Source organism: Pristiophorus japonicus, chromosome 2, assembly GCF_044704955.1.
Source record: "Pristiophorus japonicus isolate sPriJap1 chromosome 2, sPriJap1.hap1, whole genome shotgun sequence".
Lineage (NCBI taxonomy): Eukaryota > Metazoa > Chordata > Chondrichthyes > Pristiophoridae > Pristiophorus > Pristiophorus japonicus.
This window is the reverse complement of record NC_091978.1, coordinates 136353943-136375809: the sequence shown is the minus strand read 5'-3', so window position 1 is coordinate 136375809 and position 21867 is coordinate 136353943. Positions and strand designations below refer to the sequence as shown.

Genomic DNA, 21867 nt, shown 5'->3' with positions numbered 1-21867 from the left:
AAGTTGTTGATGCCAGTTCATTAGATATATTCAAAAGGGAGTTAGATATGGTCCTTATGGCTAAAGGGATCAAGGGGTATGGAGAGAAAGCAGGAATGGGGTACTGAAGTGCATGATCAGCCATGATCATATTGAACGGTGGCGCAGGCTCGAAGGGCCGAATGACCAACTCCTGCACCTATTTTCTATGTTTTTATGTTTCATTATATTCTCTATCTGTTTCGTTATCCAGGGAGCCCTGACTTTAGTTGCCCTGTCTTTCTCCCTTGTGGAAATGCACCTCGACTGTACTTGAACTATTTCCTCTATAATGGTAGCCAATTGTTCCAGAATTATGCACAGCAGGCAAATCATAACGTTACTCAGCATGTAATGCTGTTTTGACGCTAGTGGTGCCATTTTGGAGCTCAATACTCCAGCCAACACCCTCTCTTAAGCTTGCACTGTTGAACATGGTTTCAGCAGCAGGAAAGGCCCTCCACCAGCGCTATTTAAAAGGATCATCAACTATTTATAGATTATTTGCTGGTTGATTTCTTCTGGCTGTTGGTACGCATCTACAAGTATCTGGTATAGAAACATAGAAAATAGGTGCAGGAGTAGGCCATTCGGCCCTTCGAGCCTGCACCACCATTCAATAAGATCATGGCTGATCATTCACCTCAGAACCCCTTTCCCGCTTTCTCTCCATACCCCTTGATCCCTTTAGCCGTAAGGGCCATACCTACCTCCCTCTTGAATACATCCAATGAACTGGCATCAACAAATCTGCGGCAGGGAATTCCACAGGTTAATAACTCTCTGAGTGAAGATGTTTCTCCTCATCTCAGTCCTAAATGGCCTACCCCTTATCCTAAGACCGTGTCCCCTGGTTCTGGACTTCCCCAACATCGGGAACAATCTTCCCGCATCTAACCTGTCCTGTCCCGTCAGAATCTTATAAGTTTCTATGAGATCCCCTCTCATCCTTCTAAACTCCAGTGTATAAAGGCCCAGTTGATCCAGTCTCTCCTCATATGTCAGTCCAGCCATCCCAGGAATCAGTCTGGTGAACCTTCGCTGCACTCCCTCAATAGCAAAAACGTCCTTCCTCAGATTAGGAGACCAAAATTGAACACACTATTCCAGGTGAGGCCTCACCAAGGCCCTGTACAACTGCAGTAAGACCTCCCTGCTCCTATACTCAAATCCCCTAGCTATGAAGGCCAACATGCCATTTGTCTTCTTCACCGCCTGCTGTACCTGCATGGCAACTTTCAATGACTGATAAACCATGACACCCAGGTCTCGTTGCACCTCCCCATTTCCTAATCTGTCGCCATTCAGATAATATTCTGCCTTCGTGTTTTTGCCACCAAAGTGGATAACCTCACATTTATCCACATTATACTGCATCTGCCATGCATTTGCTCACTCACCTAACCTGTCCAAGTCACCCTGCAGCCTCTTAGCATCCTCCTCACAGCTCACACTGCCACCCAGTTTAGTTTCATCTGCAAACTTGGAGATATTACACTCAATTCCTTCATCCAAAACATTGCTGTGTATTGTAAAGAGCTGGGGTCCCAGCATTGAGCCCTGCGGCACTCTACTAGTCACTGCCTCCCATTCTGAAAAGGACCCGTTTATCCCGACTCTCTGCTTCCTGTCTGCCAACCAATTCTCTATCCACGCCAGTACATTACCCCCAATACCATGTGCTTTGATTTTACACACCAATCTCTTATGTGGGACCTTGTCAAAGGCCTTTTGAAAGTCCAAATACACCACATCCACTGGTTTTCCCTTGTCCACTCTACTAGTTACATCCTCAAAAAATTCCAGAAGATTTGTCAAGCATGATTTCCCTTTCATAAATCCATGCTGACTTGGACCGATCCTGTCACTGCTTTCCAACTGCTCTGCTATTTCATCCTTAATAATTGATCCAACATTTTCCCCACTACAGATGTCAGGCTAACCGGTTTATAATTACCTGTTTTCTCTCTCCCTCCTTTTTTAAAAAGTGGGGTTACATTAGCTACCCTCCAATCCATAGGAACTGGTCCAGAGTCTATAGAATTTTGGAAAATGACCATCAATGCAACCACTATTTCTAGGGTGGAGTCCACGGCCAGATCAGCCATGATCTTTTTGAATGGCAGAGCAGGCTCGAGGGGCTAGATGGCCTACTCCTGTTCCTAATTCTTATATTCTTATGTTCTTATGTTCTTATGAATTTAACGAATGGGCCAGTCCCATTGTTCCTGTATTGAAGAGTGATAGCACTGTCAAGATTTGTGGAGACTACAAGGTTACGATCAACCGATTTCGAAACAGGATCAGTACCCGTAATGAAGGCTGATAGAAGCATAGAAACATAGAAAATAGGTGCAGGATTAGGCCATTAGTCCCTTCGAACCTGCACCACCATTCGATATGATCATGGCTGATGACCTGAAGCCAGGCAGAGAAGGACCAGCTGCAGCACACGTCAAAATTAGCAGTGGTGTCATGATCGCGCTGCTGTGTCATGTGACATCTCTGTTAATGATCCTGTGTATGTGCTAAATTATGGTCAAGGTCCCAAGTGGGTCGCTGGTACTGTTATGGCCAAGGAGGGTAACAGAGTGTTTATTGTCAAGCTCAAGAATGGGCAAACATGCAGGAAACATGTTGATCAGATAAAGCTGCGGCACACGGATGACCTGGAACAAGTTGAGGAAGATACGATCAGTGACCAACCAACCTATATTCATTCATCAGTTGACTCCGCCGTCATCAATGAATCTGGACTTTCAATCTCTGACATGGTCATTGCCACTCCCATCAGTTCGGCTACCCAGCCCCCAGTCATAACTGACTCAGAACGCTCGCCCAGAACTGGAGTTGAACTCAGATGATCAATTCCTGAGCAGAAAGCCCTGGACCATGTTAACTTGTAAAAAGACTGATACTAAGATCTTGAAGGGGGATATTGTCATGTATGTATGCTTGGGGTTACTAGCCACCAAGGGGCGCCACTGTTGGAGGTCATTGGGCTGTACGCACGTGTGTGTGGGCCAGGTATATAAAGCAAGCCACCATGTAATACAGACACTATGGCCCCAAGTTTCCACATGATTTGCGCCTGATTTTTAGGAGCAACTGGTGGAGAACGGACTATCTTAGAAATCTCAATTCTCCACATTTTTTTTTCTGCAGTTCTAGTCAGGTAGAACAGTTCTATTTTGGAACAGAATTTTTTCTTCAAAAGGGGGCGTGTCCGGCCACTGACGCCTGATTTCAAAGTTTCCACAGTGAAAACGTACTCCAAACTAACTTAGAATGGAACAAGTGAAGATTTTTGTAGAACTGAAAAAACCTTGTCTGCACATAAAAAAATCAGGCGCAGGTTACAATTTAGGCGTCCAGAACGAGGTGGGTGGGGGGAAGGGAAGTCATTACATTCTGTAATAAATCCTTATTTATACTTCTACAAATATTATACAAATAAATCCAACCTGAATAAACATTTATAAGCAAAGAAAAGATTAAATAAACCATCTTCCTACCTGTGTGAAAGTGCTTCAGCCAGGGAGAATTCTGCAGGAAGCCTCACAAAACGAGGCAGCAGTTCCCGCGGGGCGGGGGGGAGGAGGAAGCCGTTCGTTCCCGACAGCGGGGGGGGAGGAAGCCGTTCCAGACGGCGGGCGGGGGGGGGAAGCAGACAGGGAGAAGGCTGCAGGAAGCCTCACAAGTTGAGCAGCCATTCCCGATGGCAGGAGGGGGAGGCCGTCAGGAAACGGCTGCCTCAACTTTCTGAGGCTTCCTGCAGCCTTCTCACTGCTGCAAGAAGCCTCAGTGCTGATGTGCTGATGGCAATGTGCTTTTATTAAAAAATGTTCAAAAATTAAACAGCTACAAAGAATGACAAAAATGGCCGAGTGCCAATGTTTCCTTCACACTGAGCATGCGCGAACACTCCAACGCGCACGCGCAGCGTTGCCGGCAGGAAAAAAACTAATTTAAATGGTACCCGCCCCCTCCCACTTACAAAATCGGCGCGAGTGGTAGGCTCCGCCCCCTGGGCGCCGCGCCAAGCAGACATGGAGCTGTAGGGCGCTTCAGAATCGCGTGGTTTTTTTCCGGCGCGAAAAACAGGCGCCCAGCTCGGCGGGGCGCTCGTTTTGTAGCGTGTGGAAACTTGGGGCCTTTGGGCCGGAATAAAGTTGAGCCACGTTTACACCTGAGTGAGTTTACAGTATTCAGTCTATCGAGTTATTACATACATAACAGTTGGAATATGGAATGGTATGCCATAGGGAGTGGTTGAGGCAGAAACCAATGCATCTTTTTTTTAATAATACGATGCCAAATCTGCACATGATACTCTATTCCGTCTTATACAGAGTCATCATCATCTTCTTGCTTTTGTATTCAATGCACCCGTGTGCAAAATCGAATATATTAAGAAATGTTTGAGAAGCTCGATATGAATATTTGTCAAGTACAAAAGGGAACAAATAGTTATTGTGAAGAAATGTGATGAAGGAATAGATTTTTTGGCTGGTGCTTTGTTTGTCCTGAAGTTCACCTTTACCTGTTATTGTTAAGGTATGCCACATAAATTCCAACTAAGAAACCATAATTGAGAGCATCATGAAATGGCATATTATTGCTCCATCGTTTAGGGGCAACACAAAAGCCTATTCAAAACTGGCTGAATACCTCAATAATGAGTCCATTATACTAATGTGCTATTATGTATATAAATATTCGGCTATTATGCTTGTATCTGGAATAATGTGGCTGGCAGCGGCTGCAAGAAAAACACTGCTGTGAATAGCAAACATAATTTTATTAAATGAATAGATAAACAAAAATGCAGGGACTGGAAATCTGGAATAAGAGACAATGCTGGAAATGTCAGTAGGTCAGTCAGTATTGTAAAGAGAAACATATTGACGGGTGGGTTGTGTAAGTGGGGAGGAGGAGCTTTGGTCTCCCGCATGCTGTGCATTTTAAACCCACAGCACGCATCCTTTTTTCAACAGGCTCCCCACCCAGAAGCCAGCCTGATTGAAAAGGTTCGCTCCCTGTCAGGCAGGGAACGTTCCGGAGGAGGTAAGGAACTTGCTGCTGTGTTAGTGGGAATGTGGGGTCTTCTAGATATTGTGGGGGTGGGGGGGGGGTCCAGTCCATGATCCCGGTGGGGTCAGATCCCGGGTGGCTTCTGGTGGCAGGGAAGAAGGTAGGTTTGCTGGGCTGGGAGGATGGACTCCTGCTGTTCCTGGCCCACAAGCAGTACTGTAAAGGCACTTGTCTTTAGCCCAAAGCTGTCCTCTCCTCCCTTGAGCTGCTGATTGGCCTGGGAAATGTGGCCAGCCAGGGTTAAAACTGGAAGATAGTTTAAATGTGAAGCTCCCAACCTCATTATAGTATTTAAATACCAACCCGCCTCCTGGGAGTGGCTTACTGCCCATTCCCTGTTCTGCCTCCATTAAACCCGGAAGTGGGTGGGTTGGGGTCGGGTTTGAGATTTTTTTTAAATGTACTTTTCACCCCACCTCAACCCACCCGTTGGGATTCAAATTACCCTCATTATTTTAACTGGACTATCAGAATTTGCAGGCCACATAAAAGGTCCCACCTGGAATATTAAATTATATTTCTCCTACAAAACTACTTCCCTTTCAATTCTAGCATTTTCTTATTTTATTCTATCCGTTGTATGCCATATATAAATCAAATGAAGGGATTATGCTAAAAAATGATGGGTGTTAGAATGGATCTACGTGACCATTCCCTGCCCATGCTAAATCTCTCAATGCACAAAGCTACATTTTAAACTAAATTTAAGAGAGAACTCATGGATTGTGTGTGGCATTTGAAGCTCAGCTCTGGGTCCCACAGGATGCCAAGGTTCTGAACCAGAATGTTTGCAACCCTGGCATCCTATTTGACCCCGAGCTGAGCTTCCGACACAATATACTCTCCTCACCAAGGCCGCCTATTTCCTCCTCCATAATATCGTCCCTGCTTCAGCTCAATTTTTTTATTCATTCCTGGGATGTGGGTGTCATTGGCAAGGCTAGCATTTATTGCTCATCCCTAATTTCCCTTGGGAAGGTGGTGGTGAGCCGCCTTCTTGAATCGTGGCAGTACTTCTAGTGAAGGTACTCCCACAGGTACTGTTAGGGAGGGAGTTCCAGGATTTTGACCCAGCGATGATGATGGAACGGCATTCTATTTCCAAGTCAGGATGATATGTGACATGGAGGGGAACTTGCAGGTGATGGTGTTCCCATGCGCCTGCTGCCCTTGTCCTTCTAGGTGGCAGAGGTCATGGGTTTGGGAGCTGCTACTCAAAGCATTATCATGCCTCCAGACCTGACTATTCCAATGCTTTCCTGGCCGGCTTCCCATCTTCTACCCTCTGTAACCTTGAGCTCACCCAAAACTCTGCTGGCTGTACCCTAACTCACACCAAGTCCCATTCATCCATTATCCTGTGCTCGCTGACCTACATTGGCTCCAGGTCTGGCATGCCTTGATTTTAAAATTCTCACCCTTGTTTTCAAATCCCTCCATGGCCTCGCCCCTCCCTATCTCTGTAACCTCCTCCAACCTTACACACCTTCAAGATCTCTGCGCTGCTCTAATTCTGGCACTTTGTGCATCCCTGATTTTAATCACTCCATCATTGGCAATCATGCCTTCAGCTGCTTAAGTCCCAATCTCTGGAATTCCCTCCCTAAACTGTTGCACTTTTCTATCCTACTTTAAATTGTTCCTTATAACCTACCTCTTTGACCAACCAGTCCTAATATCTCTGTTTCCCCTGGCTGGAGAGTTTAGAACTAGGGGTCATAATCTCAAGATAAGGGGTCAGCCATTTAGGCTTGAGCTGAGTAGAAATTTCTTCACTCAGAGGGTTGTAAATCTTTGGAATTTTCTATCCAAGAAGGCTGTGGATGCTCAGTCATTGAGTATATTCAGGACTGAGATAGATAGACTTTTGGAAACTAAGGGAATCAAGTGATATGGGGATCGGGCGGGAAAGTGGAGTTGAGGTAAAAGATCAGCCATCATTTTATTGAATGGCAATGCAGCCTTGAGGGGCCGTCAGGCCAACTCCTACTCCTATTGCTTATGTTCTTTTGTTTATGTGGCTCAGTGTTAAATTTTATCTGATAACACTCCTGGGCAGTTGGGGAGTTTTTACTAGGTTAAAGGTGTTATGCATGGAGAAAGAGTCAGATTGAACACAGATTGAATACAAGGATACATTCAATGAGGCACAACAGTGTTACAGACATCACACAGTGAAAAGGCATGCCTACACAACAGGTGAAACATGACCCGTTGTTGCTCACCAGGACATCGGGTAGACCGTGTGTGAAAAACATGGCCTGCAGGCTTCCAGTAGTGGCAGCCAACGTGCTAGCCGACATCATCTCACATTCAATCCACTTGGAGTACGCATCTACAACCACAAGGAACATTTTACCCAAGAATAAGCCTGCATAGTCGACGTGTACTCTAGACCATGGTTTGGAGGGCCAAGACCATAAATTTAGCGGCGCCTCCCTGGTTACATTGCTTAACTGCGAACACGTATTACATCTGTGAACGCAGGACTGGTCTGGCATCGACATTGGGCCACCATTTGTGGGAGCTGGCTATCGCTTTCATCATTACGATGACTGGGTGGGTACTGTGGAGGTCATTGATGAAGGTGTCTCTGCCCTTCTTGGGGACCACTAATCGATTGCTCCACAGAAGGCAGTCTGCCTGTATAGACATTTCACCTTTGAGCCGCTGAAATGGCTTTATCTCTTCCTGCATTTCCACTGGGACACTGGACCAGCTCCTGTGAAGCACACAGTTTTTGACTAAGGACAATAAGGGGTCCTGGCTCGTCTGGGTTTTGATCTGCCGGGCAGTGACAGATAATTTCTCACTCTCAAATGCTTCCATAACCATGGCTAAACCTGCAGGCTGCGCCATTTCCACCCCCGTGGTGGGCAATCGCAGCCTACCGAGAGCATCGGTGCAGTTTTCTGTGCCTGGCCTGTGGCGGATGGCGTAGTTGTATGTAGACAACATCTCTGGATGCGGGCCGATGCATTGGTATTTATTCCTTTACTCTTGGAAAACAGGGATATAAGTGGCTTATGGACAGTTTCCAATTCGAATTTTTGCCCAAACAGGTATTGATGCATTTTCTTTACCCCATAGACACACGCTAACGCTTCTTTCTCAATCATGCTGTAGGCTCTGTCAGGCTTAGACAGACTCCTGAATGCATAAGCAACCGGTTGCAGTTTCCCAAAATCATTAGCTTGTTGTAATACACAGCCGACACCATATGACAATGCATCACATGCTAGTACCAAACGCTTACATGGATCATACAACACAAGCAATTTGTTTGAGCATAACAATTTTCTCACTTTTACAAAGACATTTTCTTGGCTTTTCCCCCAAAGCCACTCATCCCCTTTTCATAGTAAGCCATGCAGTGGTTCTACCAGTGTGCTGAGACCTGGTAAGAAGTTACCAAAGTAGTTCAGGAGTCCAAGAAACGACCGCAGCTCCTTCACGTTCTGTGGCCTCGATGCGTTCTCAATTGCCTCCGTCTTCGAATCGGTGGGCCTGATGCCGTCTGCCGTGATCCTCCTCCCCAAGAACTCCACTTCAGGTTCCAGGAAAATGCACTTCGAGCGTTTTAACGTGAGCCCCACGCGGTTGAGTCGACTAAGAAGCTCCTCCGGGTTCTGCAGATGCTCGACTGTGTCCCGACCTGTGACCAAGATATCGTCCTGGAAAACAACGGTGCGCGGGACCGACTTCAGTAAGCTTTCCATGTTTCCCTGGAATATCGCCGCCGCTGATCAAATTCCAAACGGGCACCTGTTATAAATGTAAAGACCTTTGTGCGTGTTGATGCAGTTGAGTCCCTTCGATGATTCCTCCAGTTCCTGCATCATGTAGGCTGAAGTCAAATCCAGCTTCATAAACGTCTTTCCTCCCGCCAGCATTGCAAAGAGGCCGCCAGCCTTTCGTAATGGGTATTGGTCCTGCATGGAGAAACGATTGACAGTGACTTTGTAATCACCACAGATTCTGTCTCCCTTGTGGACAGGAACGATCAGGCTGGCCCACTCATTGAAGTTCTCAGTTTCGTACAAATTGGAGCTAAGACTGACCTTGAGGCCTTGTTGCACCACAATCTTTTGAACGTCTTTTTGCCCATGATGGACTGGCTTGCACCCGTGTCCAGCTCCATTGACACCGGGATTCCATTTAGTTCAACATTCAGCATTATCGGGGGACAATTCTTGGTGAATGTGTGCACCCCATGTACCTCTGCCTCCTCGTTCTGAGGCTCTGGTTCGTCATGATCCTCCGGGGATCTGTCCTCCTCTGCAGCATGGTGGTTTGCAGGTTCAACAGGATTTGCAGCTTGCCTGCACATACGTTGGAGGTGCCCTATTGTTCCACAGCCCTTGCAAACGTACCCTTTGAATTGGCATGAATGGAAACGTTGATCACCCCCGCAGCGCTAACAAGGTGTTAATTGCCTTCATTCATCACCCTTGATGGTGGACTCTGAGACATCTGCGGACATGCAGCTGCAGGCATGTGTGACCTGCCCTGTACGTTGCGATTCGAAAACCACATCACTTTGTTCACAGTACTTGTAGCAGCACTTGTGTGCTGAGAGATTTGCTTCATATTGTCACTGGTGGCAATGAATGCCTGGGCTATCGCTATGGCCTTACTCAAGGTTGGGGTCTCTCCAGTCAAAAGTTTGCAAAGTATGGTTTTGTGGCCAATGCCGAGTACGAAAACGTCTTTGAGCATGTGCTCCAAATGACCTTCAAATTCACAATGTCCTGCAAGGCGTCTTAGCTCGGTGACATAACTCACCATTTCCTGGCCTTCAGACCTTTTGTAAGTGTAGAACCGGTACCTCGCCATCAGAATGCTTTCCTTCAGGTTCAAATGCTCTTGGACCAGTGTGCACAAATCATCGTGTGATTTCTCCGTGGGTTTCGCTGGAGTGAACAGATTCTTCATGAGGCCATATGTTGGTGCCCCACAGACGGTGAGGAGAATCGCCCTTCATTTGGCAGTGTTCGCTTCCCCATCTAGCTTGTTGGTCACGAAGTATTGATCGAGTCGCTCCAGAAAAGTTTCCCAATCATCTCCCTCTGAGAATTTCTCCAGGGTACCCACTGTTCTCTGCATCTTTGGGTTCGCTATCTGTATCTCGTCGCCAGTTATTATGTATGGAGAAAGAGTCAGACTGAACACTGTGAGCTCAAAATAAAGTGTGACCGTAGTCTTTTATTGCAGGTCTCCAGAGTGCTTCTCCAACCTGTGAGGCCTCCTTAAATACTTGTGCTCCCAAGGGATTATGGGATCCCTTGGAATTCCAGAGGATGAGCCCTCTGGTGGCTGTACAAAGTAAATACAAGTTTACATATATAACAAAAGGTGCTATGTAAATGCAGATTGTTGTTGGTTCAGCTTAAACAGGTAGCCAGCAAGGGGAATAGACTCATTGACAAGGAGTCAGACTTTTCAGTGGGGTTGAAAATGATCGATTTAGTCTTCCTGTCGTTCAGTTGGAGAAAATGTAGACTTATCCATGACTTAATAGCAAGCAGGCGGTCAGATAGTGCAGAAATGCTGGAGAGGTAAAACTGGGTTTCCTAAATAAGGATGCTAACCTGGTGCTTGCAGGCCATGTCACCGAAGGTCAGGAAATGGATGAGAAATAGGAGGGGGGCTAAGGATCAATCCTTGGGCGACTCCTGAAGTGATGGTGTTGTAGGAGGAAGAGAAGCCCTTGCTGCATTTAGACAGGCAGAAGTGGAGTCATGTGAGATTAGTCATATGGATTTGAAGGGAATGGCGTGGTTGACTGTATTGAATGCTGCAAAGAGGTTGCAGAGGATAAGGAGGGATAACACTGTGCAATCTGGAGGATTGAGGCTGGAGGTCGAGTAAAGACTGCTCCCTGATTGATCTAAATCCAGCAACCAGGGAGCAGCTTTTACCAGGCTTCCAATCCAAAGAAATTTTAAATTTAGATGCTGAACAGAAATCAAAGTCGGCTTTATACATAATCATGCAAAGATGAAAGGAATCAACAGGGATTTTGTCTACTTGATAAAAGGAGTTTACAGGTCAGTTTTGGACCACTTCCAATGTCATTATCATCATCATACGCAGTCCCTCGGAATCGAGGAAGACTTGCTTCCACTCCTGAAGTCAGTTCTTAGGTGGCTGAACAGTCCAATACGAGAGCCACAGATTCTGTCACAGGTGGGACAGATAGTCGTTGAGAGAAGGGGTGGGTGGGACTGGTTTGCCGCATGCTCTTTCTGCTGCCTGCACTTGATTTCTGCATGCTCTCGGAGTTGAGATTCGAGGTGCTCAGCGCCCTCTCGGATGCACTTCCTCCACTTAAGGCGGTCTTGGGCCAGGGACTCCCAGGTGTCAGTGGGGATGGAGGCTTTAAGGATGTCCAATGTAGTGAAGTAGCAAAGACGGAGTTGCTGCAGTATAGCCTTTCTCATGTGATACAATACGAATAGGAGCAGAGGAGCACCTCATAAGAATGGCCAGGTCATTTTATACTTGAATCGAAGAAAAGGACCACGAAATCCAGGGGTTTAGCGCCAGCTGTTCCGTCATTCAATTATATCATGACTGATACGTACCTCAACTCTATTTATACGCCTTTTCTCCATATCCCTTTAAACCCTAACTTAACAAAGATTTATCGATCTCATTCTTGAAAATTTCAATCAAACCAACAGCGACGGCCTTTTGTGGAAGAGAGTTCCCGTATCCCATTGCTGGAAAATTTGAGGATTTAGTGCGGCCGTTAAGGTCACTCTTGATCAAAATATGGCGGCCAACTCGCTTGTGGAGGGTCCCGCAACAGCCGTCAATTTGGAGAGGTCGGTAGCGTTGCCGTTGCCAGCACTTGCTCCATATATTTAGATGAGGCACATTGTGAAATCAATGAGTGTGCAATGCTGATTTGATGCACAATCTGCCATTTTGGATGTTGCCGCTCCATATAATGCCCTCTCCTTATCATGACCAGCTGATCAAGTGTTCAACAGCAGGAAGGAGCCCTCAGCAGTGCTATTTAAAGGGATCATCAACAACTTGCGTCTGACTTGCTTTTTCAGTTCTACTGGCTGTCTACATTTGTACAACTGTTTGGAGATTTCTAGAGTTACTTAAAGTTGCTGAGGTCACAGGGAGTGTTGCTGCAAGTGGAGAATGCCTTGATTCTCAATTAAAGGGTTCTGCTCACACCACCTGCTCCCAGTAATGGGGCTCTATTTGCAATCCTCCTTATGCTCAAATATGACAAGGACAGAGAGGGGAAGCAGAGGGAGGAGGAGGAGGGGTCGGAGGGCTCTCAGCAGGAGCCCTTACCCACACTGGGTCTCTCGAGAATAGCTCTCCTACCTGCACTTCAGCCAAGAGCAGTGTATTAGGAGGTTCCACTTTACCAAGGATGTGGTCACAGAACTCTGTGCCACTTCTTAGAACCAGACCTGCACCTCAGAACAGGGCAACAACAGCGCTAACAGTGGCCCTCAAGTTCACCATGGCCCTCAATTTATTTTCCACTGGAGCCTTCCATTCTGCAGCAGGTGACATAGCTAACATCTATTCAAGAAAGGAGGACACAAAGAGCCTGCAAAGGAATATAGACAGATTAACTGAGAGGGCAATAAGGTAGCAGGTGGAGTATAATGTGGGGAAATGTGAATTTACTTTGCAAGGAAGAATAGAAAAACAGAATATTTTTAAAATAAGATAAATGGGTAATTTTCCGGTTGGCAAACAGTGACTAGTGGGGTGCTGCAGGGATCAGTGCTGGGTCCTCAACTATTTACAATCTATATTAATGACTTGGATGAAGGGACCGAGTGTAATGTAACCAAGTTTGCTGATGATACAAAGATGGGTGGGAAAGAAAATTGTGAGGACACACAAAATCTGCAAAGGGATATAGACAGATTAAGTGAGTGGGCAAAACTTTGGCAGATGGAGTATAATGTGGCAAAATGTAAGGTTATCCAATTTGGCAGAAAAAATAGAAAAGCAAATCACAATTTAAATGGAAAATAATTGCAAAGTGCTGCGGTACGGAGAGACCTGGGGATCGTTGTGCATGAAACACAAAAAGTTAGTATGCAGGTACAGCAAGTAATCAGGAACATAATGGAATGTTGGCCTTTATTGCAAGGGGGATAGAGTATAAAAGCAGAGAAGTCCTGCTACAACTGTACAGGTATTGGTGAGGCCACACCTAGAGTACTACGTACAGTTTTGGTCTCCGTATTTAAGGAAGGATATACTTGCATTGGAGGCTGTTCAGAAAAGGTCCACTAGGTTGATTCCGGAGATGTGGGGGTTGACTTATGAAGATAGGTTAAGTAGGTTGGGCCTATACTCATTGGAGTTCAGAAGAATGAAAGGTGATCTTATCGAAACATCTAAGATAATGTGGCTCGACAAGATGGATGCAGAGAGATTAGTGTGCAAAATTAAAGCACAAACTATTGGGGGTAATGTATTGACGTGGATAGAGAACTGGTTGGCTGACAGAAAGCAAAGAGTGGGAATAAATGGGTCCTTTTCAGAATGGCAGGCAGTGACTAGTGGGGTACCTCAAGGTTCAATGCTGGGACCCCAGCTATTTACAATATACATTAATGATTTACACAAAGGCATTGAATGTAATATCGCCAAGTTTGCAGATGACACTAAGTTAGGTGGCAGTGTGAACTGAGGGGAGGATGCTAAAAGGCTACAGGATGACTTGGACAGGTTAGGTGAGTGGGCAAATGCATGGCAGATGCAGTATAATATAGATAAATGTAAGGTTATCCACTTTGGTGGCAAAAACACGAAGGCAGAATATTATCTGAATGGTGACAGATTAGGAAAAGGGGAGGTGCAATGAGACCTAGGTGTCATGGTACATCAGTCATTGAAAGTTGGCATGCAGGTAGAGCAGGCGGTGAAGAAGGCAAATGGCATGTTGGCCTTCATAGCGAGAGGAATTGAGTATAGGAGCAGGGAGGTCTTACTGCAGTTGTACAGGGCCTTGGTGAGGCCACACCATGAATGTTGTGTACAGTTTTGGTCTGATCTGAGGAAGGATATTCTTGCTATTGAGGGAGTGCAGCGAAAGTTCACTAGACTGATTCCCGGGATAGCAGGACTGACATGTAAAGAAAGACTGGATTGACTAGACTTATATTCATTGGAATTTAGAAGAATGAGACGGGATCTCATAGAAACATATAAAATTCTGACGGGATTGGACAGGTTAGATGCAGGAAGAATATTCCCGATGTTGGCGAAGTCCAGAACCAGGGGTCACAACCTAAAGATAAGGGGTAAGCCATTGAGGACCGAGATGAGGAAAAACTTCTTCACTGAGAGAATTGTGAACCTGTTGAATTCTCTACCACAGAAAGTTGTTGAGGTCAGTTCGTTAGATATTTTCAAAAGGGAGTTAGATGTGGCCCTTACGGCTAAAAGGATCAAGGGGTATGGAGAGTGCCATGTATCCTACATGGCTACTGTTGGTACTATCACAAGGTGTGCCACCAGAGGGCACAGCAGTGGGAGACTCGTAGGTTACCTGTACAGATGTGCCTGGCCTTGTATAAAAGGCAGGCCACCATGTGTGACCCTCACTCTGGAGTTAACGAACAAAGGACTAAGGTCACTACAGTTCAAGTACAACACATTGCCTCGTGGAGTCATTACTAGAGCATCTAAGGACACAGCAATTGGCGACAAGATTATGAACGTTCACGCGAAAATGGCTACCCTTGGTACGTTGCAGCAGTTTGCCGATGGTGATGATTGAGACACCTGTGTGGAGAGGCTAGAATATTTCTTCACACCAAACGATCTGGCAGGAGACGACCCTGCCACACTGGCTGAAAAGCGGCGAGCTATTTTGCTAACCAGTTGTGGGCCCACCATCTATGGCCTCATCAGGGACTTGCTGGCACCAGCGAAGACAACAACCAAGACGTACATGGCGCTTGTAACCCTGATCCATGAGCGACTCAAGCCCAAGGGGAGCATCCTCACAGCCAGACACTGGTTCTATACCCACTGACGGCCCGAAGGCCAGGAGGTCGTGAAATATGCCGCAGACCTCAGGAGGCTAGCGGCACCATGCGAGTTCAGCACCCACCTCAACGAAGCGCTGCGGGACATTTTTGTCATTGGAATTGACAAAAATGAGCACCTTCTTCATAAGCTACTGTTGGCGGATACCAGTCACACTGAAGAAGGCCATCTCTGTGAGCCAGTCATTCATGATCTCGTCCTGTAGCTCTAGGCAGATGACTCACCCTCAAGACTCAAACCTGGCATGTACTGTACACAGAGTAGCGCGTTTAGGGGTTGGACTGTAGAGCGCGAACCCTCTCAGGGAAGAGAGAACAGGCCCCCGAGTCCCTTAACTCAGAGTCCGCCGAGGAGGGCTAATCGAGTAGCACCATGCTGGCGTTGCGGAGGGAATCACAGGGCTTACCAGTGCCGCTTTAAAGACTATGTATGCAAAGGCTGCAGCACAAGGGGCCACCTCCAGCGAATGTATAAGAGAAATATGACTCACTGTCGATGAAAAGTCTGCCGATGGCCAAGAATCCAGTGTGGATTATGAATCGATAGGCAGAGAGGCAGCACAGTCCCTCGGGGAGCTACATAGCATGTTTACCTGCACCACCGAGTGTTCCCCGCTGAAGATGGAAGTCGAGATAGAGGCCGTTCCAGTCTTCATGGTAGTGGATACAAGGGCGAGCCAGTCAGTGATGAATCAAGAAGCCTTTGAGAGGCTATGGGACAATCAAGCTGAACCACCCAAGTTGGTTCTGGTTCAGGCAAAGCTGCGCACCTACACCATGAAATCATCCCAGTCGTTGGTAGCGTGAATGTAAAGGTACTCCATGATGGCTCAGTGCACAAGTTACCTCTGTGGATTGTTGCAGGTGATGGACCACCGCTGCTCAGCAGAAGGTGGATGGAGAAGATCCATTGGAAGTGGGAAGACTTCACCTCTCCAGCGATCGATGCCCTCTGCGTTCAGAGGCAAAGCAAGCCCTCACCTGAGGGTGAACCTGGCACCGGAGAGCAGACCAGCATAGCACCCGACACACACACTGCTCAGCCCGACTGTGTGGAGATGATCCAGCTGAGACGACCCGAATGCACCTTCCAGGCTCCAGTGGTACAACTCCGGAGGAAGAAAATCAGATCCAGAAGCGACTTCCCAGCTTTGGAGGCAGAATCCAGGGAGAAGAGGATCACCGCAGTTGACATCGTGGATGGTGAAAAGATGGCGCCCAAACCACGAGGTGAGGCGCTGAAGACAAAGATGGCCGTGGCCAGACCACGAGGTGCAGCGCTGATGAAGCAACACGTGGAACCAAATGGAGAAGCGGATTGGGGTAAAGAAAGCAAGGCTCTCTTAAAGGAGGCTTGCAACCCAGCACAATTAAAGGGACAGTTCCACACATTTCAGCAATGTAATAATAATTGTAAGTCAGAGACAAAAGATGTAATTGATCATGTAAAATGTGCAACTGATGATCTGAATTGTGTACATGCAACCAGCGAGGAAAAGTCGCACGATTGCGATTGGACCCACAATGTGTCCATCATAAGTAATGAAAAGTTGGGCGATGCAGGGTTTCAACTGCACGCAGCCAATGCAGCGGGCAGACACCCATCGGGAGCACACAGGTCCAGCGAGCTACCCAATGCTGTAGCCTGCATCCCGGGGACCAGAGTCTTGCACCATAGAATGTGACCACAAGCAGCCGACACACACGAACTATCGATACCATGCCACTGATCTGCTCAACCTCTCAGGCACCCGATGGCACCAACCACCATGAGCCTGAAGGAGCAGACTGTGCTAAGGCGCAGTCCTCAGACCCCATTGCCAGCAAGGCCATACCCGTAAATGAAGGATCACCCGTCACGGTTCCCCCAAAGGGGACCGGGACCAGCCAGGATCCCAAACCAAACAACGCCCAGGCCAGCGAGTCAACAGTTCCCTGTGCACTACTAGGCGACAGCTCCTCAGGAAGCAGCAGCGACCCAGGGTGCAAAGAAAGGACAGGGAGGTCACAGGCATCTGTGAACCGGCCCGACGCTCGGGACCACGGCAACAGCCCCAAGAACAGGCAACTCGAGCCAACCGGGTTCCCACTGCCAGCACCGGGCACTGAGCCGCCACCAGACTGCAGGGACACAACCCAGCAGCTCTGGAACTAGTTTGTCCTCACGCACTGGTCACTGCATCGATAAGGCATCTCACCAGTCTAACGTACTTGCTCACAACGGAACCACAAATGTAATGCAAACCTGTTTTCCTGAACTTGAATGTACATGAATGCTAGGAGCCTCCGCCATAATCGATGTGGGTGGGGGGTGGGGGGAGACAGAGGGAGGTGGGGGGAGAATAGGTGATCAGGGACACACACACAAACGGCAACCACCAGCACTCTGCTGCACCAACCACTCACGCAAGATTGAAATGACCTGCCAAGGGTCAACCAGACAGAGCCCACATAGAGCTAAGCCCAGAGCAGTCAATGCAGAGGCGATTTGCACTAAGGGGAGAGTGATGTCATGTATTTTACATGGCTGCTGTTGGTACTATCACAAGGTGTGCCACCAGAGGGCACAGCAGTGGGAGATTCATAGGTTACCTGTACAGGTGTGCCTGGCCTAGTATAAAAGGCAGGCCACCAGGTGTGATCCTCACTCTGGAGTTAATGAATAAAGGACTAAGGTCACTACAGTTCAAGTACAACACATTGCCTCATGGAATCATTACTAGAGCTTCTAAGGACACAACAGAGAGAAAGCAGGAATGGGGTACTGAAGTTGCATGAGAAGCCATGATCATATTGAATGGTGGTGTAGGCTCGAAGGGCCGAATGGCCTACTCCTGCATTTATTTTCTATGTTTCTATGATATTTCCACTCATTGGGGAAACTAAAACTAGGGGACATAATCTCAGAATAAGGGTCCACCCATTTAATCCTGAGATGAGGAAGAATTTTTTCTCTCAGAGGGTTGTACATCTATGGAATTCTCTGCCCCAGAGAGCTGTGGAGTCTGGGTCAGTGAATATATTTAAGGTGGAGATTGACAGATTTTTGAGTGATAAGGGAATAAAGGGTTATGGGGAGTGGGCAGAGAAGTGGAGCAGAGTCCATGATCAGATCAGCCATGATCTTATTAAATGGTGAAGCAGGCTCGAGGGGTCAGGTGGCCTACTCCTGCTCCTATTTCTTATGTTCTGAAACTATTAAATGTTGGTGTTCAGCGAGATTTAGGTGTCCTTGGACAGGAAATGCCTTTGTTGTTTCTAATCCCTTTAGTGACAGAAGTCTTATCCAGAAAAGATTTCATGAGTTGTGATGAAGGAGCTCGACCTGAAATGTTAACCTATCTTTTCCCTTTTTAGACGCTGATGGATCTGCTGTGTCTCTCCAGCTCTTTCTGTTTTACATTTTACCTGGACCACTTGCCTTTAACTCACGTATTTTGCTCCTGCTACAAATTATGAGTAACTGCTTTCACATTTGGATCAGTTGTTGTATGCACCCTGATCCCGTGACATCATTCTTATTTAAGTTGTTCTTGTGGGTAGCATAGCTTTACACAAGAATCATGAGAGTTCAATTATATCATTAATCCTAACATTCTTATCAATAATTGGAATGCTAGAGAGAGCTACAAGAGCCTTCAGTTGATAAATAATTTCTGGAGTGAACTGCCTTGATTTATTTTATCAAATTGCCAGTTATAATTTATATTGCACAAGAGTTTGCAGTTTTAAAGAACTATATAAACTCAATTAATATATTAAAAAATCTGCTCACTGCTTTGTATATTCAACTCAGCAAATTTGCTAATGTTAAGAATTAGAGATGAATTGCAATTAAAATTCAAAATAATTTGGATTTTTAGTTCTGATGCACCATCAGATGGTGCAAAATTGAATTTGAGATTAAAATCTCAATTTATGACCAAAGTACTCAAATTAAAATAGTCATACTTCTTCCTATGCTTCTTACCCCAGCAAATACTATTCTGTAAGGTTAGATAGATTGATCCTAGCAATAATGTAGATAAGCATTAGTGATTCCATACCACATTCTACACTAGAATACATGAAATAAAATAAAGAAAATCAGTAATGTCTGCTATTTTTTTTTACTGCAGTTCCAGCTACAGATGACAGATGTTTATCCAATGGCTGCAGAGAAATGCTTGGCTTGCTAAGGGAATCGGTTGCACATCAATACAGAGGGAGCACTATCTTCAACTTTTTGCTCTTTCAAGTGGCAGCTGAACTTAAACCTGTATAGTCTAAATTAGGCTCCATTCAGGAATTGGGCACATTAACCTGGACTTCAGCTTTAGATCACCATTTATGTCTAGAAGACAACCGATTAGCCAGTTTGAAAGCAATGCTGTTCTACAGTATACTGTAAAACATACATTTCAACATCAATCCAATTCTTGAAATTTGTGTGGGTTGTGATGCCCATGAATTAACATTTTCTGCTTTCAGAAAGGCAACAATTGCAACTTCACCAGCCTGCCGCTGAACTTGAGCAAGAGACTGATAGAGGAGAAGAAGATGAAGAGATGTCAGCACTGCATCTGACACTCGTAGACAGCAGCTCAGAAAATGGCACTGCATGGACTTTAGATGGTAGTGTAGAGGAGGGATCTGCATGTGGTGAGTCACCGGGCATGAATCGACTGCAGCCAGGCCAGGGGGAAAGCGCAGCTATCCAATGCCCCTGGTTGCGACACCGATGCGGTTTTTGATTCCTGCCCAATTCATATGCCCCACAGCCCGCCCCACAGTGAACGTCTGGGAAATTGGGTGGGGAACCGATACCGATGGCAAAGAGGTGATGCAATCTTAAGGTAAGAGTGATTGTTTTTTCTTTTAATATTTTTAGTGACTTATGTTGTGGTGGCGTGGGCTATGTTTTGGGAATGTTTTTGTGTTTTTTTTTTCAGGTATTTTATTTCTCCCCAGGCGTATCTTGGAGTGCTCCCAGCCTGACTCTTTAGCTCGGGATTTTCCCATGTTAACGCCCAAGAGAGGTGTACAACGTCTCCCTTAGCGCTGCACCCCAGACGTAGGGCCCAGCTGCCCAATTTTGATGATTGAAACCCAAATTATTTCCGGGCGCAAACGTTACCACCCCACCGCCATTACTGCCCTGAAATCATCAAAGCCAAAGATCCAGCCCCAAGGGTGATTCGTTGACATTTTTCTTTTGATTTGATTTTGATAAATTTATGAATTTTGTTTGGAATGTGTATTTTGTGGTGGCTCTCATTGCAGCATTGTGCCCAGGAGGACGCTGTGGTGTTTCGTGACAGAGGGATGGTATGATGGGGACGTGATGAGCAATGGGGATCTGGAGTTTTATTCACTGGAACTGGAGTCTAATGAGGTGGTCATGGAGAGCCCATCTGGAACGGGGATATGCTGCCTGCCTCCTCTCTTCCTTTTCGACTTTGTCTTTCTCTTCCTCCTCCTCTTCTACCTCCTCTGCGTGGTACCGGGCGATGGCCCCACGCTGTTCGGCAGGAGCTGGTTGGGAAAGATATGCTGGAACTGGGATGTTGTCGACGACACCTCATGTGCCCAAGTCCTAAGCAAGTTCCCCACACTGTTCGAACCAGGCATCGGGAAGTTCCAAGGAGCAAAAGTGCTAATCCATTTGATTCCGGGGACACGACCCATCCATCACAAGGCGAGAGCGCTATCGTACATGATGAGAGAGAGGGTGGCGATCGAGCTGGACAGGTTGCAACAAGAGGGCATCATTTCGCCAATTGAATTCAATGAGTGGGCCAGTCCGATTGTTATAGTCCTCAAGGGAGATGGCACCGTCAGAATCTGTGGTGATTACAAAGTAACTATCAATCGTTTCTCCCTGCAGGATCAATGCCCACTACCAAAGGCTGACGATCTATTTGCGACACTGTCGGGAGGGAAAACATTCACGAAGCTGGACTTGATCTCGGACTGCATGATGCAGGGAGCTGGAGGAATCTTCGAAAGGCCTCATCTGCATCAACACGCACAAAGGTTTTTTTGTTTACAACAGATGCCCGTTTTGGATTCGATCGGCCGCGGCGATATTCCAGAGGAGCTTGCTGAAGTCGGTCCCGCGCACCGTGGTCTTCCAGGATGACATCTTGGTTACAGGCCTGCAGAACTTGGAGGACGTTCTTAATCGGCTTAATCTTGTGCATTTTCCTGGCACCTGAAATGGAGTTCCTGGGGAGAAGAATCGCGGCGGACGGCATCAGGCCCACCGATTCGAAGATGGAGGCAATCAAAAACGCACCAAGACCACAGAACGTGATGGAGCTGCGGTCATTTCTTGGATGACTGAACTACTTTGGTAACTTCTTACTGGGTCTTAGCACATTGATAGAACCCCTGCACTCTTTACTGCAGAAAAGAGATGAATGGGTATGGGGTAAAAGTCAAGAAAATGCCATTGAGAAAGCTAGGAAGCTGTTATGTTGTAACAAGTTGCTTGTGTTGTACGATCCATGTAAACGTTTGATAGTGGCATATGATGCATCGTCATACGGGGTCGGGTGTGTATTGCAACAAGCTAATGAATTTGGGAAATTGCAACCGGTTGCTTATGCATCCAGAAGTCTGTCTAAGGCCGAGAGGGCCTACATTATGAGCGAAAAAGAAGCATTAGCGTGTGTTTACGAGGTAAAGCAAATGCATCAATATCTGTTTGGGCTCAAATTTGAAT

General features: G+C 46.5%; 1 protein-coding gene across 3 annotated transcripts in view; it reads left to right on the top strand.

The window, feature by feature from the left end:
- Nucleotides 1-21867, top strand: part of LOC139232411 (uncharacterized) — a 197288-nt gene that overhangs the window by 43225 nt on the left and 132196 nt on the right. The window contains exons 2-3 of one of the 3 annotated variants that reach the window (XM_070862586.1): nt 19280-19802; nt 19922-19996. In XM_070862586.1, the coding sequence (XP_070718687.1) occupies nt 19798-19802; nt 19922-19996 (80 nt within the window). In that variant the 5' untranslated portion in view covers nt 19280-19797. Of the gene's footprint in view, nt 1-19279; nt 19997-21867 lie in introns of all 3 variants that reach the window. The other 2 variants (XM_070862572.1, XM_070862577.1) reach the window with 2 other exon arrangements.